A 26,741-nucleotide genomic window follows, 5' to 3' on the forward strand; every position below is an offset into this window, starting at 1 on the left:
CTTTGCCTACTTGGTTGTAGATCATGTTCTAGTCGTTCTATCAACATAGAATAGCAACATGACAATGAAGATTTATTTGAACATAGCTTCAGTACTGTGACCATAAATTAATTCTAAAATGAGGAATTTGGCGGTGAAGATGAATGCATATATAATCAACTGATGTATTCATTTTTTGGCCGTTCTGTAATGTTTGATGTTGAAAGGCCTTGGGACAAGCAAGCAGTCCTTTGATAAAGCACTATATACTCTTTGTTCCAAGCCATGACCATTGTTGTTCATCATTTTCAGAAGATATATAATTAGCTATGAAGTGTCCTCATTTTAGTGAAATACTATTTGGAGACTTTATACATTAAGTGTATACTAGGTTCGCATCCTATCAGGCTGGGGATATAAGATGGCGTGGTGCCACCACAGCAGTATCAAAAGAGGGAGAAGAGTGATTAAATTCATTCTTTTTGATTCTTAATCTTCTATATCTTGGGGTCGGGGACTTTTTTGAATGCTATATATGCCTTCGAAAAGATCTGACACCTATATAAAATTCTGATATACTATTTCACCAAATGGCCCGTTCGGGTTCAAATTCAAAATCTATATACCGTCTATAGAATAGCAGGGAAATTGACATCCGATGTTCGCCCCATCTGGTTGGATGTCAAGATTAGACCAGTTTATGGCCGATAAAGACTTAGTTTGCTCAATAGAGAGTTATGCTATTCTCCTCATCTCTCTGATCCGCCATTGATCGAAAGGTAGGCATATCAGCTAATTAAATATTGGCACTGCTAATACTAGTCATCATAAGATTCCAGCCCACCCTACCTTGCCCAACAAAAGCAAAATGGCAGATGGTCGAATGTCAACCTTCCTCGACAAGGATGGAAGTATCATCGCAGAAGAAAAGATCATAGGGATTGGCGCGTCGGGGATTGTTGTTTTACATGAAAGAAACGCGATCAAGCTGCCTATCAGACGCCCGGAAACGCGCCCTCAGAAAGTCGCGCTCGACCTGGCTGCCTTCGAGCGTGAGCAGGATATTCATCGTCGACTGCAACCGACACCCGAAACATCTGTCAAGGGAGTTATTTCCTACATTCGTCTCGACCACGGACTCATCGAACTCAAATACATGGAGAATGGAAGCCTTTTGAAGTGGCTTCGGCAGCCAACCGCTGAGATCACCATCGGTTTGCAGGTCAAGTGGTTCCACCAGTTAGCCACTGGCCTTGCCCACATTCACAACCATCGTGTCATACATGGAGACATCTCCTGCCGAAATATTTTGATGGATAAAGATCTCAATGTTGTGCTTGCGGATTTTGGTCATTCATCAATGTTCTCCATGCAAAGAAACATGATTGCAAACGGCAGGGATACGAACGGGCGCACTGTGTGGACAGACCTCTGCCAGCTTGGTGGGGTGTTTTGGTCAATTGCAACAGGTGATCTTGTTGACATCGACATGCATAAAACCAATGGGTCCCGAGACGAGGTTGCGTTGCCTCCGCGATCTGCTCTACCGTCGACGGATCATATTTGGGCTAGCGTCCTCATCGACCACTGTTGGATCAAGGGAGGTTACGGGGATGGAGCTAATACGCTTGTTGAAACTTTGGAGTGTTTGCAAAAAGGCATTTCTACCGATTAGGCGCTGATTCAGCAGCATGCTAAGGTTACATTTGGGTTTGGGGTGATCTTTTGGGGTGGTCTTCTGAAATTTTCCCTTTGATGGTGTTTTGCGTATCATCTTCAATTATCCAATTGGAATAGCACAAACACAGAAAACAAATGATGAAACTTGAAAATGCGCCACACTGAATAAATAAGAAGAGCATATGCCTGAAAGCATTGTAGCGCCAGCGATGAGACAACTATCGGGACAAGTTGCCTTCTAAAAGTGGCCTCTGGATTCTACGTCATGTGCAAGATACATCCATCAATGTCAAGTATGGGAGGGTTTAAAATTCCTTTCTAATGTTTTTCAACTTGATATAATAATGTGTTTCCCAAAGATGGAGTCTAGATTTGATGGCGCGCAATAAACAACCCGGTGAATGAGGCCAAAAGCGAACAAGCAAGGGAAACAACTATTCAGTATTAGTGGAAAGCACCGAAACAAACAGTATAACACAATCAACTCACGATATGTATGCTTAAGACCAGAAACATAACAATTCACCACAATCTCCCGCAGTTGGCCAGTCAGGTGCGTGATATAATTCGTATCAGCCATCGCCCGTTGAATAATCTAGAAAAATTAGCACAGAGATCAAAAATTCTCGCCGGGAGATTATTTACCTCCTCAGAGCCAGGCCCGCGGAGATTGAGCTTAAGCTGCCGCTGGAATTCCATCCCCAGAACGGAATTGGACGTAGTCACACCAGCCATTATGGCGAATCCAATAATCAGCATATATCCCGCCGTCGCCATGGCGATCTCCTCAGCTGGTAGCATAGAAGACATGGCAATAAATGATGACGCTGACGCAATTCCCGTACCAAATCCACCAGGGAGAATAAATAGTGACTCCCAGAACCCGCTGTGTCCGTCCCAGCGGAGGAAGAGGAGCAGGTATGAAATTCCGGCAACCAGACCGGCAACGACGAGGAGAATCTTGAATTGTCCTGTGCGTCGGATGAATATTCCTGCTACTAACCCACCAACAGTATTTCCGATCACTGCTGGGATGAGATGCACGCCCGCTACTGTCGTTGATGCGCGCTGGGTTACTTGGAAATACAGTGGGACGGAGAACATCATTCCCAGCTGCGCGGCGATTTGTAGTCCGCCAATTATGTATGCCATTGATACGTTTGTGCGCCGGAGGATGCGGAGGCTGAAGATCGGTTCGCGGGCGACGTAAGCTTCCACGAGAACGAAGGCGATTAGCAGTGATACTCCGCTGCTTGCTAGGAGGACTGTCCACCATGAACTCCATGGGAAGGACTTTCCGCCTTGATCAAGGAGTGTGACAATCGAGACAATGGATGAGGCTAGTAGTGCAGTTCCAAGGAAATCAACCTGGGCGAGTTTGCTTCCCTTGGAGGTAGAGTCTGCTTTCTCTCCGACGTTCAGTTTCACAATCACGAGGACTGCAGCTAGAGCGAAGAACGGGGCTTGTAGGATGAATAGCCTAGAACATGGTTAATATGGTTAGACAATGTATGCAGTTGTCAGATAGTGGAAGCCTACCATCTCCATCCGATAGTATCGCTCAGCCAGCCACCCAACGGACCTCCGAGACTACGTCCAAGTGTCATGGCGATATTCACATATGCTCTCCAAGTAGCGACCTCGCGCTTAGGCACGATATCTGTAATTATAATGGAGCCGATGGTCATGATTCCAGCACCACCCACTCCGCTGATCGCGCGACCAAAAATAACCACCCACATCTGGGATCCGATGCCACTATATGCGGTCAGAATCATATATTGGCTCTCAGAACAGGAATCCGCCTACCTCATTATACAGCCCAGTGCAAATAAGACGTATGACAGTAGCAAAATTGGCTTGCGACCGTAAATATCACTCAGTTTCCCATACTAGATAACAATTAGACCTTGAGATGTCTCCGGTGTGGGTTCTGCTCACGCACCATTGGCTGTGCAGCACAGGCACCTAATGTATACCCAGTTGCGAGCCAACTAGCGTCGCGCAGATGATTGAATTCGGAAGATATGCGGCCTGCAGCCGCCATGACCAGTGTGGTATCGGCATTGGAAATGAATTCGCCTATATTTGATCAGATCTTGAGTCCTCTTCTTGTACTGTTAATTCACCTACCGAGCAGAAGCACTGCAATAATTGTCCCAACACCTGTCAAGGCCTTCACCTTCGCATCGGTATCAGATCGCGGGAGTAATGGACTTTCTTCGTCTTGGACATGGCTACGCTCATCGATGCCCTCGGTCCCGGTGATACCCGGAGGCACCTCAACCGTGTCGCTTTCTGTATCAGTCATGTTGTGAGATGAGAAGAATCAAGAACGAAAAAAAAGTATTGAGAGGGGCATTATGTACCGGCAAGTCTGGACTTCAGGGCTACCGGTAAATTCAACCTTTGAAGCTAAGTTGTGCTCATCGGAGTTATCAAGCACGCAATGTATCCACTTTTATACTCTTTAATTTCCTACATTATGTACACAAGACAAACTGCATTTGAAATCAAAATAAGCAAATAGTACTGTGACTCATGTTCATTGTGGATATATCATGCTATTATAGTACGGAGTATATTTACACTAGCTGCCCTCGACTAGTTAGTAGCCCGTTCCTTTTCACTTTACCTAGCATCATCTTTGGACAACTATCCCATGCTATTTTCACCACCGAGTATTTTTTAAAAGCATGGGTGATGCTATCCAAGCGCAAAGATTTCTTTTTCTGTTTTCCCCCCTCCCCGCTCTACCTGGGTATTCCAAACACTTTGATAGAACCCGCAATGAAAGGGTCTCAAAACGTCCTCTGGGCCCTCTAATAAATACAATGCAATCTTTTTTGCGTCATTGTGTTTTGTTCCAAGATCTATTCCGCTACCAGGAATATAAAGGGGAATATAAAAAAACATAAGCTTTGGAGACATGTGGAACTATTGTCTTACATATAAGCAACAGAAAAGCATGGCCAAATCCCTAACTACTAGTGTGCAACTTCTGTTGATAATAACTCTAGTGCGACGATTCGAGACCGACCTACTTCAGATAAGCCAAATGTCTGTACAATTTCGAACCAGGGCTCTCGCACGTTTGGGTTGTAGTTTGAATTTTCGAGGTCTATTTCCGAACGATTATCTCTTCATATCTAGATATTCGCCATACGGCGCTTCTGCAAATTTACTGTATGCGTATTTTCGAGCGAAATCTATGAGGAATTATCTTTAAATTCGGAACCCTTGGTGACGGCGTAATTAACATAGAGTAAGGGTTTGCTTCAACGCTAAGCCTATCGGCATTCTGATTCGACATTGATGACTAGTATTCGGCGGCGCGAACTCCTATTGGGCTAGGGCCGTAGATCGAGAGCTAGTCCAGCTTTGAAGAGGATAGACCGCAGGGTGGGGACAGGCTGTGGAGTACAACTAGACTATGTAGTAGGAGATTATTTATTAGGAAGAAAGGAACCCCTAATTTGAAACCTATGCATGTCATGAGTAAAATTTTAGTAGTCAATTTGAGATCGTTTATCGCCCGATGGCATAGTGAAATCAGGCTAGATTCTAAGCAAGGCATCTACTCAACCAACGCTGCCTGATTCTCCTTTATGTACAGCTGCGTATGAATGCTCTTCGCCCGCTGTTCATATGCCTGGCTAGACAACCCCTGCGCTTCGTCAGTTTGACTATCTCCCTCACTCCGATAGAGAAACAACAATGGAAGCGGATTATCAGCCCACTTCTGTAACTTCCCACGGTGCGTTTTCCACTCTGTCCCTAGCCAGGTCACAGCACTAAGCAGCCAAACAAGCAACGGCAAGCTCATCCACTGCCAACGGACATGAACGACAGTGACATTCACCTGTGTAGAGCCCACTGCCATACCAGCCTCCGGCCCATTATCTATATATGCCTGGTCGCGGAACGATTTAGACATAGCACCAGCGACATTCCTCATCGCGCAGCCAAACCGGTCATTCTTGGTGTCCGCGCACCCCGTGATGTTTCCATACATAAAAGACTGCATGACATCAGCTGTCGCATATGAATCATATTGAATTCCAATTGCATTGAATGATAGCCCCATCGTGGTGGTGAACGCGTTGCCAGAAAAAAGTGACTCCATGAACAGCTGTATCGTAGCCTGGCTTTTCGGAGCCAAAGTAAAGTTCTGGCCAGGGTGCGTGCCTAGGCTTTGATTCCAGTTGGGGACGAGGGAGGACCCGTTGCTGCTCTTTTTTATGTCGTACCACACATCTACTTTTGTCCACTCTGCGAGAACGGTTTCGTGATAGACGGAGTTATTCACATCGGCTTTAACACTGCGGACGATGGGTTCCAGAGAGCATTCCGTCGCGACATATCTAGGATCACGCCTAATATCTGAGGCTATATTCCACCCTGATCCCGTGCTGGCGACTACTGCTTCAATGCGTTGGAGGACAGGTAAGGTGGCATTGGTGTACATGACGGGCTGAGACGAGGGTTGAACTTGCAAGGCGATTGCTTCTGCTGAAGGCAGGTTGGCGTAATATACTGATACCCCATTGGGAAGTGAGACCGTGCAATTTTCATATGAACCCTCGAATTTGTGAACACGGTGTTCGCATACTTTCTTGATGGAGGATGTAACGTTTGAGCAAAGGGCGCGCACTGCAAGAGAGGCAACGGGGTCCCAGGTGCAGTTGCCTGTTGGGCACATATACTGTGGGATGGCCCATGGCCTCGCTGGATCTGTACTGAATATGGAGTTGTATATGTTTCCTTTGAATGTAGGCTCAATATAGTAGTCTGTTTATGTCAGTACTTGGTCAGGAAACAGCACAAGTAGGCTGAGAACGAACTATTTGAAGCGGTTCCCAACGGTCCAAGGCCACTGTAATTTGTGGCATTTGCTAGACGAGAGACCTGCGATGCATCCACGATAAGATCGGGCGAGTAATGTACTAGATTCTGGATAAACGGGTCAAAGCCGACGGCGAGCAGCACCGCAATGGCACCCAGTACCGCAAAATGACTATCTCATTAGCATATGGATAGCTGCCATGCTATGAAAGCTTACCGCATCCCCAATGCCCACACCAGCTCTGCACTCCCATATATGCCTCTACTGGCGTTATCAAAAACCCTCAGGTCTGACAACGGGCGCTTTCTCTGCGCAAACCACACCCACTTGAGCTGCGACAGGCCAGCACTGAGAGGGAATGCAATGCAGGCTTTTCCAACCGTACTCAACCAAGAGAGGAGAGTGTTGAGCGAAATCCACTTCCACCTGGGTTGTTGCTTGCCATCATACATACTCAAGATGACAATTATGGCAATCAGCATGGCAAGTGCCATGCCGAGCCCAACTATATTCCATACCCACCCGTAGTCTATGTTTGAGGGAGCGTGGTGTAATTTGCTGTCTGCGGGGTTTTCCTGTGTCACGACCGTGGTCTTGGCAGACGATGGGGCAGGAGAGTGTTGTCGTTCTGCATGAGGGTGCCCGCGTCCTACTTGCGTTGGAATTGGCAGTAAGGGATATTCTGGGCTAGGGTCCTCGTTATTCCTGCCTGAGTCCATACCTGCTAGTTCATCCGTTGTTAAGGAAGAGAAGAGAAGGCAATTCCAAACAGATTTAAATTGTTTTGCTGTCTTGAATAAGTGGGCTTCCCTGCGCACGGGGCAGATGAGGCTGTGAGAATTGGAGATCATGATTGGCGGCCCATGTATGTTGTACAAAGATTTTCGGGGGCGGAAAGTCGATCTTTTGAAGATGAAATGGCAGTTGGCAGGCAAAAATGAAAATTGATTCAATCCTGGTGCTCGCATTCAGTCCAATACTCGATCAAGTATCTACCGTATATTTAGAGAGAGGGTCCATAGCAGGAAAAGAAAAATATAGAAAAAAAAACTACTAACTCAACCTAGGCTTGATGTGACTCCTTTCAACTCCTTTCGACACCCATACCTCTAGCGCTATATCCAAGTGTCGAGGCTAGTTTTCATAGGTGACGCTGTTCGTATTTGGCAATGAAATCCTCCCTTGACATATCTCCGCTGTCCACAAGTGCCCTGCTCTCTTCTACCTCCTCCAAGGCTTCTTCATATATATCCATCTCCCTCACCTTCCGCTCCGCGAATTCCTCAAGCTCTTTTTGGTTGTCGAATTCCATCCCGCGTCTTGCCCATTCAGCAGCCCCCACATGTGCGCGCAGCTGCGTAAAAGGAAAGCTGTAGTCATCGTTAAAGCCAGATGAGAGAAGCATGTGCAGCCACATAGCCCCGGAGGCTTGTGACCACTTAACAAGACTGGAGAGCTCTCTCGCTCTCTCTCTTTGTGTCCTTGCATCTTTGATTCTTCCTCTTCTAGGACACGTATAAAAATCTCTAGGTATCTGAAGTATCTGGCCCCGATTTCAGGCACCTTCTCACCGTCGCAATCCCACGTACTGTTAACGGGCCTATCTTGGAGAAGCCATCACGGCGCCGAGCCAAAAAGTTGGGCGGGTCCGATATATGACCACTCAAGGTCCACTAATCCAACGACAGTGAGATCTTCCGTACCACGAACAATCAGATTTGCTAAGCCGAGGTCGTCGCAGATTAGTTTGAACTTGCAACGGTCATACTTTGCGTTGATAAATTCTGGTATCAGACTCTCTAGAACTTTAAAGGCGACATATTTGTTTTGAGCGTCATAGAAACCAACAGTTGAGTTTGGTTGGTAAACGAGCTGCTTCCAATCCTGCCCGACGACATATTGAAAATATTCGGTTGTCGTCGTAAACCCTTTGGTTCGATCACCTAAATAACATTTGCTCAGTCAGGGCACTATATAACCTGACGATAATACGTACCGAAAGTATCGACTCCTCCGTTTTGTAGGATAGTTTGTGCCTTAAATGCTAATGGCCGTGGTGGTGTGGGGCTTTGAGTTTCAGCCTCTGGCGATGGTATGCTACCGATCTGGTCGAAATCTAGGTCGAAAAGTTGGAGCAGAAAATTCGCCAACTGCGTATAAATAACCTCAATATCACTGTCGCTGATATCGTCCCTTATAACTCTGCTAGGTTGCTCCGCGTTGGGTTTCTGGAGAAGGCTGCTAAGGCTCACACCGTTGATGAAGTCCATTATAATAAACGGGCCTAGACCAAGTTTGTTACTAGCAGCCGGACCCCAAGCCTGGACCGTTGGGACGGGAATAGTAGTCCGATTGCGGATGATATTCAGGGCCGACACCTCTATAGCAACCTTCTCATCGGCGTGGTCTTCGCAGACCATCCCAAAACGAGGGAAGCGAACCATCCAGGCCGTGCTATCAGTGAAGACCATCTTCATACCGGCATTGAATGCGCCATGGTGAAAGGTACCGTCAAGTACGCAGGGAAGGTTATGTGGATGGAAAGTCGATACCCACTGGCAGAGACGGCCTGTTATATGGGCCTCATTCACCTTGTCAACCCAAAGCTGATCCTGTACCACGTGGATGTGATCGAGAAGCGCGTTGATGTCCATAATGTTAAGGTAGATGTTAATGGTGGAGGAGCTAGTGAAGAGACAAGCGAGATGGACGAGAGGTATGCCTGGTTTTTATAATTGGTCATGCATGAGCTTTGAATGGCATGCGCTTGGAGCGGCATTTGTTACCTCCTTGTGTTAACGTATTTCGCATGCGAGTGGTCCATCCCAAAACACATAGTAAATGCGATATTTTACAACCATATATCTCAACAACCGCGTTGTTCTCTGATTTCATTGTCATTCGACAGCTATTGATAAGCTTTCTGGGGAACATATATCAATTTTAAGAAAATCTAAAGGCTGCATTATGATGGTATTGAAAACCACGTTAAATTACCATTAGAAAAGTGGGAATATATATATCTCAACCCCAAAGTCATAAATATTTTCCGAATTCTAAAGAGAAGCTGTATTGAGCTATTAAGAAAGCTCCATATAAACTACTGCTGTTTAGATATTAAGTTGTAATTTATCGCAAGTACTATATATTTTGTGATGGACCACTCGCATGTGAAATATGCGTGCACCCCACCAAACGCCAGATTTTCATTAATAGGCCGTTGCTCACTTGTCCACTGATATTATGATACATAGTAGCAATTGAAAATCCATTCATACCACATAAGCTATCCAGTTATAAATTATGATGTTACTTCGTAATTTATTCTAGTCTCTAACTAGAAAATGGGGACTCCTACCGGCTGTGGATGGTTAGATCGCTCTTCACCCATGCAATCATTTCGCTTGACTCCTGTATTGACACAGCGGGCTCATGGACCTCTCGCTAGGCTCATGCATTGTACTAGTCTAGCCCCCTCTCTTCGTAAATTACTCGTCGAATTTGGTATTAAATGGGGTACGCTTGCTTATATGTGGCTGTTGCGGTCGAAATAGATTGGGAAATCATTTGCGCAGTCTACGGGTTCGACAGAATTTATCACCGTGTAGACGCCTTCGCACAGCCTGATTCCGTGTGGTGGAGAAACCCATGGTCGACCCCCGGCTGGAACTCTACATGGAAACACTTCTGGTGCAGAACCTAGTATCTTTTGATGGATGCATGCGTCAACACCATCAACACAACATCCTGTTTAAATTATTGAGTCGATACTATTAATTGTTCCTTATATTAACGAAAACTTGGAAATATATATACATGTTCCTTCCTGCCAAGAAAAGGATAAACAAGCTTGTTCACCCAATGTATAACACTGCGTGGCGCTTGTATTCGGGGATTTATTTTCACAGCATCCAGATACAAATCCCAAGCATGGCACTAACAAGGCTGAGGGTGATTGGTGCTTGAATAGGAATAGCACCGCTGGTATCACTGCTGGTGCTGCTGCTAGGGTGGTAATCGTCGCACTCAAAGTTAGATTTATCGCTTGGCAAGCGACCGATATCCTCGAGCTCACGGAAGATCGTGCAATTAAAACTGGTAGAGTTCGGCGATGAAAAAACCCGGAAGTATTGTAAATTCGAAGGAGGAAGGTCATTGCTGGGGCTCATTTGTTGGGCGACAAAGGGTTCACTGTTTTCTTGGGTAAGCTTTTGTCACCATTGGGCTGTAAGGGAAAGACACGTACAAAAATGCATTTCCTACAGTGGCGCCTGCAATATGAATGCCAGAGACATTCTTTGGCCAGTACCAAGTCTGAATGCGTTTGCCTTGGTCATCGGCACCGTATATCGACGTCAAATTTAGATCAGGGCCACTGTGGATGGAGAATGAAACGCCACCTGTCCAGTTGACAGCTTTGGGGGGGGAGTGTGATGGATTTCAGAATCTTTCTATCGTCATCCCAGATGGTAAGATCACTGAGATTATCAAACGGGATTTCGAGATGCGGGATGAGAAAGGAGTTTGATATCTCGAGATGATCGGCCTCAAGTGTCTCAAGCTTTGTGCTACGCTTAAGCCCCGTAACACTTTTGAGGTAGAGTTGATTGATGGTCATGTTCTTTGTCGAGGAGCCTCCTAGCGTGAGAGAGGAATTGGCAGAGATTACGAAGTACTGGACAGAGCTGAATCCAATAGGAATGTTGTTGATGTTCGGGAATGGACCGTATATGTAAACGTCCTCCATATCAAGCTCATTGTCAGACAAACTATCGAGCGATTCGATTTGCATCGGGTAAATCCATAGGGTTGTCACATTGCGTAACCTTGTGTGATGGAGCGTCCTGAGATCCGGGGCGCCAAGCGTAATGCTACGCGCGGAATGCAAATTCGTGATATCCAGGTAGGTGAGGTCGAGGGCACGTCGCCCTATATTCACGTAGTCATTCGCGTAAACGAGTCTAGGAAGTGTGAGGTTCACTATCTTCGTACTGACGAGTCCAAATTCGACCGCATCAACTCGCTGTAAAGATGAAGCGGAGAGCGTGTATTCGGGCTGAGTGCTATAGCGTTCCATGAAAAGAGGGGATTCCCCGAGGGTGCCGACGATATGTTGGATACCGTCGAGATTAATGTGGACAGTGTCATTGCCCTCAAATGGACCGATGCCAACATGACCCCAGACAATTGGACAATTCTGACGAAGCGTATCTGCTTCAGCCTGAGACGTGATCCAAGTTGTGCTGCAATTTGCAGCGTAGGCATCTAGCAACATAAGTCTGGGCAAGGAGCTCATAACAAGCAATATTTTACTCACTGGGACAGCATAGCGACACGGTTAGCAGTATGATAGCCGATGCACGAGAAATCCCGAGCATATTGGAGATATTGGACACTAAAATTGTAGATCACAGTTTAAAGCATCCGCAACAGTTGGGGGCGCATCGTCATATGTAGAAATGCTCAAGCCCCTGAAAGTTTTTCAAAAAACACGGGCGCCACCCCCAGAATGCACTAGTTCATAGATGCAGCTAATCCCTAGTACGGAGTAGAGAATCACGTAACATTGGGGCCCTGCGTTGGAGAGACCTCATTTGGGGTACAGCCAAGAGGTGACAGCGCCCGGGCTCTTGGCAAAGGTGTTCTTTTTTTTTGGGGGCTCTTTTTTTGGGCCTGAGATATTAAACTGATGACTTAACATTCTATTTCTGTGCTGAAAATATATAAATAAGGGTGTTTAGAAACCTGGGTCTTGAAAGGAGGCATGTAGGGAAACGTCTAGCAGTGGCTTTTCCTTATGGGGCTGGAAGCTAATACCATTTTAGAGTGCCAAGTTCTGCCACAATACAACGGATATACGTCCCTCCGCAAAAGTCTCCGTACGGTCGGATATCGATACTAGTGTTTTTGCGAATACCTAGGTATTTTTCCGAGCATAGGGCACGGAGTTGAGGCTGTAATTGACGCAAATGGATGGTACGCTAAGTATCAAAAAAATAATCTAAATACTATGGCTAATCGGCTACCTGAATTATATTTTTTTATATTTTTATCTTAAAAATTGGGGGAGTAAACCGTGAATTAAATATGTAGGTCATACTTGGTGAAATCAAGAGTGTGTAATATATATTTGATGGGGACCCCGAGTGTACGGAAACTTCTGCTGTAGAACTGTACGTACCTTTCGCTCCCTGGCCTAGACCTCCGCAAAGCCCATAAATAGGCCCGGACCTCGGGGCCAAGGCCCAACCAGCAGTGGGCTATGGGCTCAACCTTCGAAGCCCAACCCAACCCACAGCCTATTCGTGGGGGCCTATAAGGCCCACATTATAGCCCATTAAGGGGGTTCAACTAGGATCTTGTAATCGCTGTATTCTGATCCTTCTACTAATTGTATAGACTTTGAATTTGGAATATATAATCAGAATTACTATATAAGTGTATACTCTAGTTTTAAATAAAATCCAACCAGTAGAGGCCGGAAAAAGATCAATGTATACTTTGATATCAGATATATATTTTAAATCTGTGTAGGAACACTACCACTTTCTTAGTGAAATTCTATAATTTCTAAAATTTCTAAAACGCGCGTTTTCTCCGTTTTTAAACGTGATTAATATATTTCACTATTAATTTTCTATATATCAATTATAATAATAAAATATTACCCCTAGATAAAGGCGAGAAACGGGGTCTATATATATGGTAATTAAAAAAGGCATGTTTTTCGGAATATTTGTATCGTTTAGTGTTTTTTGGGCTCTAACGGCCCCTATTCAAAGCCCAGTGGGCTTTCACCCCGGGCCCATAGTCCACTGGTGGGCCTAAGGACCGGGCCCAAAACCCAGCCCATTAGTGGGTTGGGCTTTGGGCTTTGTGGGCTTTGCGGAGGTCTACGAGTCTGGCCTCCCACATGGACGCTTGCCGCTGTCTTTAGATTCGTCTTGCTCGTTGCCACTCGTGTCAGAGTAAAACCTAGGTGAGTACTAAAATAACTGGCTATTTTATTAACAAGTTGCCTTGTTGTCTGACATGAGATATACGCATTGTAAGTCTGGTACGGATGCCATATGTAATTTGGTAATTTTAATCTACAGGCCTGATGTACATAGTGCTGCGACATCAAACCATTCTGCGTTCTACCCTTTGAATGAAAAAGATAGTTTCATGGACATATTTTTTTTTCACACAGAGGGAAAATTTGAATGTAACTTAATGATAACATCCATGTTAAAATCGAAGAACCGAAGAATCGAAGCAAATGGCATACATTGATTTCCATCCCTTAGTATAAACTAGTTACCTAGGGCTCCTTGGACAGACCCTCCTCTTTATTGCTAGTGAATTTTCTACTACATCATAATGACGGGCTTTCCAGACACCTGCTAGTTCCGGTTAGTACGATTTGTGCTGTAGTACCAGGTACACATGAACTTGGATTGTACTGACCTTTCCAAAATTGGCCGAGATTTCGTTCAAATCTTCAAGCCTTTGCACATTCACCACTGGTGTGACTAATCCTCGTTGGACAAAGTCAATGGCATCCAACACATCATCCCTTGTACCCACACAAGACCCAATCATCCGTATCCCCTTATCAATAAACAAAAGGGGATGGAATGGGACCCGTAGATGCGGAAACGGAATCCCCACACAGACCAATGTACCAAGGGGCCCGATAATATCAAGCGCAGTCTTATAGGCGTCAACTGATCCCGCGACCACAAGCACGCTAGGAGCACCTCTTCCCTCTGTGAGTGAAAAAACGTCTTCTTGAACATCCTTGCCGTCCCTTGTAACGTCAATGTAAGCGTCTGCTCCAGCCTGAAGGCAATAATCACGCTTCAAATTTGTGGCGTCAAGAGCGATAACTTGGTATCCCATCGCTTTTGCATATTGGATTGCTAGCGCGCCGATGCCACCACCGGCCCCAAGAATAGCTATCCATGCTCCGACTTCACCTCCACCAACCTTGACAGCTTTATAAGCTGTCACGCCGCCGCAAAGGATTGGAGCAATGTGCTCATCTGGCACAGTGATAGTTTTCGGTATGCGCATAATGTAGCTAGAAGGAACAGTTGCGTATTCTGCGAATGATCCATCACAATGAAGGCCAGAACGAACCGATTTCTCACATCGTACTTCTTCATTGGGCGTCCGACACATGAAACATTTCCCACAAACATCTCTGATCCACATAATGCCAATGCGGTCATTTATTTGGACTTCTGTAGAAGATACGTCGTCCCCAAGCTTCTCAACATACCCAACCCCCTCATGGCCAAGAATATCAGCAGTTGGGCCAAGGGCGCCGGCAGCAAGCCCCATATCTGTTCCACATATTCCCGTACATGAGACCCTCACTAGGATCTCATCCGATTTCAGAGTTGGAAGCGGGACTTGTCGGGTGTCAAAATGAAACTTGCCGCCATCTTCTTGCTGTTTATTTCATGCTAGTCAGCTTGGAATTCATTCGTGGTTCAACCTGATCTGCACGCACCACTAAGATAGCAGCCTTGGAAGTCCTAGATAGATCTTGCATTTTGGTCGATAGAATGAGTCCTTTAGGATTGCGTTGAAATTTTCGATGTATAATTGACCTAGCACTCGACTGATCGTTCGAAAAAATGCTGAATCAACTCTTTAGTATTCTTCACAGATCTAGTTGAGCCATAGTTCGAGATATTCAAGTACCACTCAAAGATAAAAGCAAAAAAGTTCTACGACGAGGCGGACTATCCTACGTTTGGTTTGCTCGCCGAGGATGTGGGTAATTTCCGAGAATCTTTGTAAGACTCCCTCATTTTTACTGCTCCGAGGCACACCAACAAACTATTCGGGTCTCATCGGTAAATGTTGTAGGAGAAGATCGAGCATTTCGTTGTTGTGGGGGTCGAGATCAATGTGTTGATGCGTCACATGATCGGAAAGTTCTCACACCTGAAATTAGGCAAGTATAGATATTTGTATAGTGGGAATAGCTTCAATGATAGAGAATATTCACAGTACACCGTATAAATCCATATCGAAAGCGGTCCCTAAGCACGCACAATTCAGGCCCCCCAAATAGTTCGAACCCAACCCTGAGGGCTACACACCTACGCATAGAAGGGTCTATTTTTAAAATGAGAGAATATATGATCCTAGTCGCAGATTGAATTCGGCATAAGTCTGAAATTCCAACGATATTCAAGGTCAACAATCTTCTATCAACCTCTTCTTGACCACCAAAATAATCACATAATTAAAGAACTGCATTATTTGAAGGATCGCCCATATAGATTCGATAAATTAATACGGCGGTACTCTAGAAAAAGGCAACTTGGTCACGAAGCAAGCCCGTTTTACGAGCACAGAATGATGGCCCCTGCGAAACAAGAAAGTAAATTATACAAACCCTTTATTTCGATACATCAATCCTTCCAAGTCACAGACTTTGTTCTCACCCACTCTTCCAAGCCATTCAAGGTGTTGAATCTTCCGTAGCCGCTTTTCTTTGCTCCTCCATGTGGAAGACCAGCCTCATCATGAATAGTCATGGAGTTTATATGCACTGCGCCCGTCTCAAGACCTCTAGCTAGGCGAATAGCCTGTCGAAGATCTTCCGTAAAAATGGCCGACGTGAGCCCATACTCTGTATCGTTTGCAAGCTCCAGCGCCTCTTCCTCAGACTCCACTGTGAAAAGAGAAACCGTGGGTCCAAAGCTTTCATTGTAGTAGATGTCCATTCCCTTTTGAATGTCGCTGAGAACAATCGGACTAAGAGTTGTACAGCTATTATCGATTGCATTGGCGTCGCCGTACACCGTGGTAGCACCCTTCTCAAGGGCGTCCTTGACGAGAAGTTCATTTTTGCGCACTGAAGCGTTATTGATTAATGTGGCCTTGCCAGCAAATCGGTTATCAATAGCAGCCTTTAGCTTCTCTTTGAACTGGACAGCGACATTTGCATGCACTATGATCCGCTCGGTTGACATGCAAACTTGGCCGCCATGGACAAACGCGCCCATCACGCAGTGGGATGCCGCATTGTCAATGTCGGCATGCTCACAAATAATTGCTGGAGCTTTACCACCTAGTTCCAGTAGCACCGGCTTCAGATGCTTCCCAGCGAGGGATGCAATAATAGCCCCGACCTTTGTCGACCCTGTGAAATTGATCTTTTTCACCAAGGGATGAGATATAAGGGCCGTGGTGACAGAAGCCGCGTCTTCGGAGCGATGGTAAATAGTGTTTAGGCATCCTGCAGGGAGACCGGCAGAGTGCAGCACATCTGCAATAGCCCAGTAAGTGGCTGGTGCTAGTTCCGGTCCTTTCAAGATAACTGTGTTTCCCATTGCCAGAGCGCTGATGCAAGCTCGCGTCCCAAGTGTATATGGCGCATTCCATGGCGCAATACCCAGCACCACCCCGTAGGGCTCTCGAAGAATGAGAGCGGTAGTTCCATCCATCTGTGATGATGGGATGGAGCCTTGAACTGCCTGTATAAGACCAGCTATGCTCATACAAGCTTCTATCGCGATGTTACATTCGTGGGCGACCATCATCTCAAGGGCACCCGTTTCAGCATGGCTGTACGACGCAAGCTCCTTCTTTCTCTCTTCAAAAATCTGTGCAGCACGAAGAAATATATCGCGCCGGTATGCAGGCTTTGTCTTTGACCAGCTGATGAAAGCATTTTGTGCACCAGCCACTGCGGCGGCTGCATCTTCTTCAGATGCCGAAGAACATTTGTACAAGACTCGACCATCAATAGGCGACACGACGTCGAAACTGCGTGGGGTCGTGATTTGCGCCCCGTTGAGGAAAAGTGGGATTGTCGATGTGGAATCGAAACTCGATATTGTTGTAGCCGCGTTCTGAGTATTGCCCGCCATAATGTTTATGTGTTGTTTGAGTATTGTGCAAGTTATGTGTGGTTGGTGTTGTAAGTGAAATAAGCAATAAACTGGACGTCGTATGTTTTCCCAGTAGGTAGTATTTAAACGATTTTATTACTATCTCCGCCGCTGGTTTTCTTTTTGGAATACCGAGGCTACCACTAGGCGAAGTAGACTAAAGCGGTATACTAATTGCAAGACCGTTGTGAATTCAAAAAATAGCTGGATATCTATGACAGTACAACTGGTTGCTATCAAACACTGATAATTTCCCGCCAAGATACGTTGTTACTACTGAGCGACCAGCGCACCAGCCTCGGGTCCTTCCAGTATGGCCGCGGCTCCCCCACCCCCACAGACGCTTCCTATCTTTGAATTACCGATCGTCTCTGTTGGATATGGAATTACGGAGATTTGAAATTATCAATACTAACGATGTATGCGTGATTCATACTACGGGTCTAAACAGGGTGGAAACTTGATGTGGGGGTGAATAGAATCACCTGGGGTTATGGAGTGGAGCACAGAAAATAGAAAAAAATATAGATACCTTAGACAGCCAGAAAATACAGGAGTCAGAGCAAGCATCTTGATCGGATTTTTTTTCTTAGGTAAATATCCAACTTTGGTGTTTCAATCTGTCATCTCGTCCGCTACACGTTGACATCCACTATGCCGGAGCCAGTATTCCAACTTCTTCCGCAATGGCATTCACAGCCAGCCAAGTTGCGTATAATCTGCGCTGGTGCTGGAGCTGCTGGTCTATTGATCGCGTATAAATTGCAAAAGAATTTGACAAACTATGACTTGATTTGTTTTGACAAGTGAGAATCCCCACTTGTATCACAATACAAATCTACTGTGCAAGGCTCACTGACACAAAATCAGAAACCCAAGCATTACTGGCACTTGGTTCGAAAATAGGTACCCAGGATGTGCCTGTGATGTGTAAGTGACGGTATAAACGTAACTCGCAAGCCCTTCAGTTGCTCTTTGTTTTTTTACTTAATTTGCTTTTTGCTGCCCTTTCTTTCTCCGCTACGATATGCTAATTGTGAATTAACAGCCCTGCTCATGCATACACCTATCCCTTCGAGCCTAACCCAGACTGGTCCAGCTTTTACGCTACTGGTCCAGAAATCCGGCGCTACTTTGAAAGTTTTGCTGAAAAGTACAATCTTCACCCCTATATCAAAACAAACTCTCGCATCCTGAGTGCTACATGGGTGGAGGAAAAGGGGATCTATGAAATTATCATTGATAGGGATGGCGAAATAATCCACGATTGGTGCCATGTATTCATCAATGGTACTGGCTTTCTCAATAACTGGAAATGGCCGAGCATCCCGGGTCTTCACGATTTCAGTGGCAAGATGATGCATACTGCTAACTGGGATAACTCGGTTGATTGGAAAGATAAAACCATCGCCGTCATTGGCAATGGGTCCTCGGGGATTCAGATTATCCCAGAACTACAACCAACTGCCAAGCATCTCACCTGCTTCATGAGATCTTCCACGTGGATTGCCCCTCCATTGGGAGAAGTCAAGATCGGGCACGACGAGAAGGGGAATCAACCAGACGACGCGAAGTCTGCGCCTACTGGACAATATCATTATACCGAGGAGGAGAAGAAACGCTTCCGAGACGATCCAGAGTTCCTCTTACAGTACCGACAGAGTTTGGACTCCAAAGCAAATCTTTTCTTCGATGTCTTCATCCGTGATTCCGAAATGTCCCATTTCGGAAGAAAGATGATGAAGGAGGAAATTGAAAAAAGACTTGGTCCTGGGCATGAAGACTTAAAAGTTCAAATGATCCCTGAATGGGCACCTGGATGTAAGAATGGACTTGATCGACACATTTCACCAGTTGACTAATTTTCTCCCTCCCAGGTCGGCGAATTACTCCAGGCCCCGGGTACCTGGAAGCCCTCGTGCAACCGAGTATGATATGAAAAACTAAACAATAATTGTTATTTTCCAGAACTAACTTATTACAGATGTAACAATTGCTCAAAACACCATCCAGCGGATTGTTCCGGACGGATTGATCGATGGAGACGGGAAGCACTACAAAGTCGATATGATCGTCTGTGCAACTGGCTTCGATCTAGCCTTCGCCCCGAATTTGTATGTGGCCTAAATATTGGTACACCCATCATGCTAACAATTATTCCAGCAAGGTTAGCGGTGTCAACAGTGCCATTATGGCGGATGAGTTCAATCCTGAGCCCAAGGTTTACCTTGCCGTAACTGTGCCTAAATTCCCCAACTATTTCATCGTTAATGGCCCCCGAGGTATGACTGAAGATATCTCCAAATATGAAACAGATACTGATTCAGTCGCTTCACAGGAAATTGGGGCGCTGGATCTGCCCTTCCTTCGGTAAGAGCCTGCTAAGCCTTGTCTAATGTCAATTCTGCAATACTGATTTCACAACAGCATGACGTTCAAGTCGATTACATTATCAAATGCATTAAGCGGATGCAGCAAGAAAACATCAGGGCACTAGAAGTGAAGCCGAAGCCAATTGATGATCTTTACGAATACATCGATGAGTGGCATAAAGGCTCAGTGTGGAGCGATAACTGCAGCAGGTGAGTTTGGCCGTACTTTTGGCTTTTCAAAGACATTCATTGATTATAAAACGCACTAGCTGGTATAAAAATAATATAATCGATGGTAAGCATCACGGCCCCATTTATCCCTTAATCTGCGGCGATCTAACTCAAGGTTATAGGGAAAGTATGGATTTGGGGCGGATCGGTATGTACCCTAAGCTCTATCTAATACGGGGTTCCAATTAACACTGTTTAGTCCCTTCACTACATGAAGACGATGAAAGAGGTGCGGTGGGAGCACTACGACATTCGGTATAAGTCAGACAATATGTGGGCATTCCTCGGTAATGGTCGTGTCGAAGCTGAGGTCCTCAAGGATACCTCCCGTCTGGCACCATACATGAGAATCGGAGATGTTCCGTGGGAGATTTAACCATCAGACGGTTGGGCATGTATAGAAGGCATATTCCTTATGTTTCGCAGATATCTTTGCCCTTGTTCAGGTATTTCCGTTCTTGTGGGCACAATATGGCTCTATATTGCGTTTTCTTTGTATTTCCCGCCTATCACTCGTTCCCTTGGGTTTCAAATACAGTTTCCGCAAATTTCTCTTTCTAACATAATGTGCTACTTCTTCCAGTCTCAAAACTCTCTGCGAAGCCACACATAGCATAGTACGAGACAAGATTCGAAAGGGCTCTTGCATATCCTTTGCCTGTAAGCTCTGCCATAACTAAAAATCTTGCTGGTCTCCTGTCTATTTGAAATGCAATAAGCAAGGAATCTTCTTTTCCCTTTACGTTTGACGATGAAATGATAGCAATAGTAGGGTACCGTGCGTATTGCTACTATGAGGAGAGACGGAAAGATAAAGGTGCTCTGCTCTCCAAGCCAACTACTAAGCTTGGAGAAATGATGCATAAGATAACATCATGGTCAGCAATCGTGCTATTTTCTACTTCTCAAGTAAGTCTTGTGCAATTCTAGCCGAGCGCTACGATCATTAAAAGTTTCGTCTTCCTCGGTGTATGAGGGTATAGTGAATTTATCAATCTTTATTTTGGTCATTTAGCTACACTGTGTCCGTTGATATAATTCTACAACAGAAACAAAACGCACACGGCTTCAGCAAATTTACGGATTATTTCTGTAAGGCTGCTATTTGAGCATCCTCACACTCGTCACCGGGAAATCACGTACGTGGAATACTCCATATTCTACTGTAGCTAACGTTGAGCAGGGTTAATCCGATGGATTTTGTCCAAAGCATCAGCTTTACTTCCGAGGCTGCTAGAGGAGCAGGAAGTGGGTCCTCAAGGAACAGTGGGGGTGAGACTTTTACAACCGAGGACTTGGTGAGGTAGCTTTGATCGAAACGAAAAGATTCATTATATACAGTATAAGACCACAATATTATACTTTTATCAACTACTTCTTCCATTCTATCTCCATTCATATACCTAACAGCAATATCCTGATTCCAGGTGGAATCAATTTTACGATGACTGTCAGATCACAACCTCTTGCTGGTGGTATTGCATTTATTACTGGAGGAGCGCGTGGCCTTGGAAATGCTGTGGCAGTTTCCTTTGCTAAAGACGGGGCAACTGGTATAGCCCTTGTAGATATACAGGATGAGCAGACGTTTCTTGAGGGGAGGACGGCTGTGGAGAAGTACAACTGCAAGGTACGGCCTGCTAATGTCCTATTACTTCCTATCCAATAGAACCTAGCTGATCATTAACATTAAAATTGCCATCAATAGTGTATCACCATCAGGGCAGATGTCACGAAGGAAGAAGAAGTCGAAAGGGCTGTTCGAACCGCCGTGGCTGCATTCGGCCGTATTGATTACGCTGCGTAAGGACCTGCGCATTGACTTGCCCCGTCTTCCTACCCAAAGTCTAACACACGAGTTTTCCCTTTACAGAAATTTTGCCGGTATAGCTGGTCCATTTGGAAAGACTTGGGAGACGGATTATGATGCTTGGAACCGGCCTCAACAGATAAATGCCGGGGGTACATTCTTATGTATGAAACATCAGCTGAAGCAAATGATGAAACAAGACCCAATTAAAGGGTGAGTGCCTTTTCTGGATGAAAAAGATTCAACAATGGAATAGGAAATGACTTTGAATTATAGAGAAAACGGGCGAGTGTCTCAGAGGGGGTCAATTGTCAACTGTGCCTCGATCAACTCAATGCTTTCCGTAGCCGGCGCAAGGTCATATACGGCATCAAAACATGCAGTTGTTGGTATGACAAAAGCTGTAGGTTCTCCAGCCCGGTTAGTGGTTGTCCAATGCTAATAATGTGATCATAGGCCGCCTTAGAAGCTCGTGAGCATGGCATTCGGGTGAACGCCGTCTCTCCGGGCTTTATTATGACGCAACTACTGGGTAATGACCTAGCAGCAGCGGTAGCATCTGGGAAAATTGAGTCTCCTTGGAAGCCCCAAGAGGAACGTCAGGGCCGTAAAGCCTCACCGGACGAAATTGGCGATGTTGTGGTCCTACTGTCCACACCAAGAATGAGTCTGGTGAATGGGCATAACCTGGTCATTGACGGGTGAGTCAATCATTAAAGTCTTCATTTCAATCAAGAGCTTGAATGGGTTACTAATGATTTCTAGTGGCTTTTCAATCAACGGTGGTAACAATTGAATCAAGCAATTGTATTGGCATCGAGTCAGATACCTAGACCTTGAAGAATTACAACATCTATATCGATGACTGACGCATAACTTATAAATGCCTAGTACGGAATACTGAGAAGTACTAAATACAATTGTGCATGTAGCGTTCTGAATAGTTGGGACTTCTCCGGCTGTTCGAAGTACGTGGATAACGTATTTTGTCAGACTGGGATATAGCCCCCCTAGGCCTTAAGCAGGAACCGAGGTTTTTGTTATGGCCTAGTGGTAAAATGGCTGTATGATTTCCCACATATTTCACATGGGATCTGCGCAGCCGAAAATGCCATAGTAAATGCGATATGTATGCTACACTTATCTCTCAACAATGAACAATCAAGCTTTTTTTCTTATTTTTTTACTTGCCAATAGCCATTGATAAGTATTCTGTTAGCATATATGAATCTTAGATGGATTGAAAATTTGAATTATCATGGTATCGAAAATTCCATCTCCAACCAACCCCTGAATATATAGATCCTAGTTCTCAATTTCTCAAGTCACTCCTCGAAGTGCCAAAAGTTTATGTTGAAAGCATAGATTAATATTATAAGAAAAGGCTCGCTTAGAGAAGTATTGCTACGATGTACAGTTGTAACCTATCACATTGAATATGTACATCGGACTGCGCAGCTCGCTTATGAAATACGTAAAGAGGCTTTGGCTACCAATCCATTTCCAAAAAATTAAAGTCACAAGTGTAAGTAGCGCAAAGAACTTGGCTGGTAATAGGATCTATGTGTTGACTATTGAAGGCGAACATGCAAAAGATACGTCATGTAGCAGACCCTACATTTGACCAAAAAGCCACAGAACACCGCACACCAGACTATCGACGAAGTTCGTGGTTTCTGGAAGACTTCGAACCGCCCAGAAGTAATGTGGTAGTCCTTTGTAGTGATCATGTCGTGTGGGCACACCAGCGTTCTTCAATGCTTGTTCCATAACATATGAATCATCTCTAAGAGGATCGTACTCGCACGAGACAAAGTAGACTGGTGGGAAATGCTTGTGGTTTTCAGTCGCTAGAGCAGTGAAAACATTGCTGTCTTGGGCAGCCACACCGGCATGTTTATAGAACGTCTCCATTGACTCCCTGTCAACGAGCGGAACATTGGTAGCGTTCTCCTGGAACGATTTGTAAATGGACTCGTACTCCGCTGGAACATAGTCAGGATGTAGAGTGGATGGGACCAAGGCAGCAACACCTCGAATGGTATCGCGTAACTTTGGGTTCGCCGCCATCTGATTTGCGACCTCAAGCGCGATTGCGCCGCTAGCCGATGCTCCGATTGTGAAAAATCGGGTGGAATCTCCACCAAAGCTGCTGGCGTTTTTGATAGCCTGGTGGGAACTTAGCAATCTTGGGAATGTTTTCCGAGGATTTTGGAGTACTATACCCAGGTGTATACACCGAGTGTATCATTAAGTTGACTCGGCATTTGAAACTCCGGTGTAAGCCGGTAGTCCACGCTTATGATAATGCACGATGCTTTCTCTGAGACTGCCCTGCAAACCCAGTCCTCTGAGTCCAGATCCCCTGTCATCCATCCACCACCATGGGTGTATATTCCAACAGGCAATGGCCGCTCAATGGAGTGCCCCTTAGGGGTGTAAAGTCTATATTCGATTTCTTCAACTTCACCGTCGCTGGCCACCACTGTGTCTGACGGTTGAGGAGCAAGCTTTGCCATAGTTTCAGACATTTTGATGTGCGCCGCTTTGATTTCTTCTGGGGTACCATGCACCGCGAAACGGCCACCTTGAGCTTTCTCCACCTGTGAAGAGGTTAGCCATATATTGAATAACCACTGAATTTACATACATCCAGCCATGCCTGACTGTAGACCATCGTGATTGGTAGGTAGATATAAATTAGGAAACGGGTTTGAGAAGCGAGGAAAAATGTTCATCGAGGGGGAACTCCAAAGACGGGCTGAGAAGTTTCAAACTAAGATTGTTTTCTGTCCTTAAGAGTTTATTAAATAGACACAGCTAGTTTGAAAAAAATGCTCAAATCTTTTATGCACATCTGCATAGAGACCCGGTAATTACATTAAGCCCGAAGAATTCCCACACCACCTTCCAGTGCGCTCCACCCCCACCCATTCTGCGCCGAGGCAGCGGGGTATAAGTTCAATTTCCGAACAGATGGGGATTTTTTGTACATCAGAATATTTTATGATTCAGCAAATTGCATATTAGAACTACAGTAAGATCGTATGAAGAAATGCGAGGTCAGTAAACTATTCTCAGAACAAATTTTTCAATATGATGCGTGCGGCCAAATATTACGGCAAGGAAGACGTTAGGGTTGAGCAGGTGCCTATTCCTCAACCTGGGCCTGCTCTGGCGCTAGTGGAGATCGAATGGTGTGGAATATGTGGTTCCGACCTACATGAGTTTATAACTGGTATGTGAACGTCCTATATGAAACAAGTAAACGTTCGACGCAGATCCTCATTGTGTGTACCAAAAGGACCTGTGGGTATTCCAAAACCCGGCTTTCCACACCCTCTCACAAATGAAACACTGCCGATCATCTGGGGTCATGAATTCTGCGGCACAATCAAATCCGTTCCACCCGGCATTAATCTGAAAGTGGGCCAAGCCGTTGCTATAGATCCACGATTAATCTGTGGGACTTGTGGTCCTTGCAACAACCATGCTGACCACGGATGTCACAAACTCGGATTCATGGGTGTCTCTGGTAGGGGAGGAGGGTTTTCGGAGTTTGTGGCCGTCGAACCAAGCATGATTCATCCGCTACCAAAAGACATGCCCCTGGAGTATGGCGCTATTCTGGAGCCCCTCGCTGTGGCCAATCATGCTGTAAAGATGGCAGGTAATCTCCCGTGGGATAACTCTACTGTCTTGATCCTAGGTTCAGGGCCTGTTGGTATAGCACTGATCCTATGCCTGAAGGCATATGGAGTTCGAAGAATCATAGTATCAGAGCCCACGATGAAACGAAGGCAGCAGGTAGAAGATATAGCTGATACCGTGATTAATCCAATGACGGACGAAGTTGAGGGAACTTGCCGGGTGACGACTGAAGGTCAAGGAGTCGATGTTGTTTTTGATTGCGCCGGCGTACCTCAAGCTCTTAACCAGGCTTTCCGGGCAATCAAAGTCCACGGAATGTATGTGAATGTGGCTATCTGGGAAAAACAAGTATGTACTCCTTCTGGCACACCCAACACATATTAATCCAGCTGGCATCTAGTTTGAAATACCGTTCGGTGATTTTATGTGGAAACATATTACAGTCCTGCCTTCCATGGCCTACAATGCAGAGGACTTCCGCGAGGTTGTAAAAATGGTAGCTGAAGGTACCACTACTGTCCTCAAATGAAGATGCGATGATACTGATATCCAATAATAGGCCAATTGGTAGGGTATGAAAACATAGTGACAGCTCGGATTTCGCTGGAGGACATCGCGAGCGAAGGCCTTTGGGAGCTCATCAGAAATAAGGACCAGCACATCAAAATACTAGTTACCCCCAAGTCTCATCTCTTGCACTAGCTAAGATCATTGTTTCACAATGATCAAAATATCTAATTCCAATTTAGTGCTATGGCTAGAAACGGAATTTAAAATGCTGATTGTTGATTCTTTTGGCTGTATAAAAGCGATTTCAAACGCGAGGTTACAATGCCTTGTTTTTTAATTGAGGGTCCGGGTGCCCAGAATGCGCGGAAGAAGATTGCTTCAAATTACAGAATACGAAGAATGTTCAGCCGGATCTTTTTGACCAAAGATGCGCTACCCACACCACCGCAGTTGTTTCAATTTGGTGGTAGACCTTAGAAAATAGCCTCAAGAAAGATGCCCGCAAAGGCTTTTTATATGAGTCATTCCCAGTTCGTGAGTTGTTATAAAGAGTCATCCGGTGAAATTGACCGAATGTCGACACATTCTAGTTCCATTTCAGCTAAGATACAAAATTCGGCGGCATTTTGCACAAATCCCCGTCGTTTCCACATATCACGGGGGTGGAGATCCATGAAAGTATGATTGTACTGCTGATATGACTTGGTCTCTTGTCTCACGCATAGCTGCCAAATCTTACGCCAATTATTGAGGCCAAAGCGAAT

At 45.3% G+C, this 26,741-nt stretch overlaps 11 protein-coding genes across 11 annotated transcripts; 4 read left to right on the forward strand and 7 right to left on the reverse strand.

Moving 5' to 3' along the window:
• Positions 1-847: 847 nt before the first annotated feature.
• N7479_009927 (uncharacterized protein) lies at positions 848-1,654 on the forward strand (the record flags this gene model as incomplete). Its single annotated transcript, XM_057257620.1, has 1 exon — positions 848-1,654. The coding sequence occupies one exon, from the start codon at positions 848-850 to the stop codon at positions 1,652-1,654; it is 807 nt and encodes a 268-aa protein (XP_057105078.1).
• Positions 1,655-2,025: 371 nt separating this feature from the next.
• N7479_009928 (uncharacterized protein) lies at positions 2,026-3,970 on the reverse strand (the record flags this gene model as incomplete). Its single annotated transcript, XM_057257621.1, has 7 exons — positions 2,026-2,093; positions 2,149-2,254; positions 2,305-3,139; positions 3,199-3,417; positions 3,469-3,551; positions 3,605-3,741; positions 3,793-3,970. 7 exons carry the CDS (start codon positions 3,968-3,970, stop codon positions 2,026-2,028), a joined length of 1,626 nt encoding a protein of 541 aa, XP_057105079.1.
• A 1,266-nt stretch (positions 3,971-5,236) lies between these two features.
• Positions 5,237-7,224, reverse strand: N7479_009929 (DUF3176 domain-containing protein; the record flags this gene model as incomplete). Its single annotated transcript, XM_057257622.1, has 3 exons — positions 5,237-6,450; positions 6,504-6,676; positions 6,722-7,224. 3 exons carry the CDS (start codon positions 7,222-7,224, stop codon positions 5,237-5,239), a joined length of 1,890 nt encoding a protein of 629 aa, XP_057105080.1.
• Positions 7,225-7,646: 422 nt separating this feature from the next.
• On the reverse strand, positions 7,647-9,159 carry N7479_009930 (uncharacterized protein; the record flags this gene model as incomplete). Its single annotated transcript, XM_057257623.1, has 3 exons — positions 7,647-8,010; positions 8,127-8,448; positions 8,502-9,159. 3 exons carry the CDS (start codon positions 9,157-9,159, stop codon positions 7,647-7,649), a joined length of 1,344 nt encoding a protein of 447 aa, XP_057105081.1.
• A 1,248-nt stretch (positions 9,160-10,407) lies between these two features.
• N7479_009931 (uncharacterized protein) lies at positions 10,408-11,780 on the reverse strand (the record flags this gene model as incomplete). The annotated part of the gene is made up of 3 exons (XM_057257624.1): positions 10,408-10,696; positions 10,752-10,880; positions 10,906-11,780. The coding sequence occupies 3 exons, from the start codon at positions 11,778-11,780 to the stop codon at positions 10,408-10,410; spliced, it is 1,293 nt and encodes a 430-aa protein (XP_057105082.1).
• Positions 11,781-13,857: 2,077 nt separating this feature from the next.
• N7479_009932 (alcohol dehydrogenase) lies at positions 13,858-15,047 on the reverse strand (the record flags this gene model as incomplete). The annotated part of the gene is made up of 3 exons (XM_057257625.1): positions 13,858-13,887; positions 13,955-14,944; positions 15,006-15,047. 3 exons carry the CDS (start codon positions 15,045-15,047, stop codon positions 13,858-13,860), a joined length of 1,062 nt encoding a protein of 353 aa, XP_057105083.1.
• Positions 15,048-15,918: 871 nt separating this feature from the next.
• Positions 15,919-17,382, reverse strand: N7479_009933 (aldehyde dehydrogenase; the record flags this gene model as incomplete). The annotated part of the gene is made up of 1 exon (XM_057257626.1): positions 15,919-17,382. One exon carries the CDS (start codon positions 17,380-17,382, stop codon positions 15,919-15,921), a length of 1,464 nt encoding a protein of 487 aa, XP_057105084.1.
• Positions 17,383-18,057: 675 nt separating this feature from the next.
• On the forward strand, positions 18,058-20,382 carry N7479_009934 (flavin-containing monooxygenase; the record flags this gene model as incomplete). The annotated part of the gene is made up of 11 exons (XM_057257627.1): positions 18,058-18,209; positions 18,274-18,333; positions 18,452-19,224; positions 19,281-19,331; positions 19,388-19,517; positions 19,567-19,685; positions 19,742-19,773; positions 19,831-19,985; positions 20,045-20,070; positions 20,129-20,154; positions 20,206-20,382. 11 exons carry the CDS (start codon positions 18,058-18,060, stop codon positions 20,380-20,382), a joined length of 1,701 nt encoding a protein of 566 aa, XP_057105085.1.
• A 1,068-nt stretch (positions 20,383-21,450) lies between these two features.
• On the forward strand, positions 21,451-22,612 carry N7479_009935 (SDR family NAD(P)-dependent oxidoreductase; the record flags this gene model as incomplete). Its single annotated transcript, XM_057257628.1, has 6 exons — positions 21,451-21,636; positions 21,715-21,809; positions 21,880-22,029; positions 22,093-22,219; positions 22,273-22,517; positions 22,582-22,612. The coding sequence occupies 6 exons, from the start codon at positions 21,451-21,453 to the stop codon at positions 22,610-22,612; spliced, it is 834 nt and encodes a 277-aa protein (XP_057105086.1).
• Positions 22,613-23,430: 818 nt separating this feature from the next.
• Positions 23,431-24,493, reverse strand: N7479_009936 (uncharacterized protein; the record flags this gene model as incomplete). Its single annotated transcript, XM_057257629.1, has 3 exons — positions 23,431-23,985; positions 24,042-24,419; positions 24,467-24,493. 3 exons carry the CDS (start codon positions 24,491-24,493, stop codon positions 23,431-23,433), a joined length of 960 nt encoding a protein of 319 aa, XP_057105087.1.
• A 419-nt stretch (positions 24,494-24,912) lies between these two features.
• On the forward strand, positions 24,913-26,169 carry N7479_009937 (2,3-butanediol dehydrogenase; the record flags this gene model as incomplete). The annotated part of the gene is made up of 4 exons (XM_057257630.1): positions 24,913-25,054; positions 25,121-25,815; positions 25,868-25,973; positions 26,027-26,169. 4 exons carry the CDS (start codon positions 24,913-24,915, stop codon positions 26,167-26,169), a joined length of 1,086 nt encoding a protein of 361 aa, XP_057105088.1.
• Positions 26,170-26,741: the final 572 nt, after the last annotated feature.

Source organism: Penicillium vulpinum (genome assembly GCF_028829585.1).
Source record: "Penicillium vulpinum strain IBT 29486 chromosome Unknown utg000004l_segment0_segment0, whole genome shotgun sequence".
NCBI classification, from domain to species: domain Eukaryota; kingdom Fungi; phylum Ascomycota; class Eurotiomycetes; order Eurotiales; family Aspergillaceae; genus Penicillium; species Penicillium vulpinum.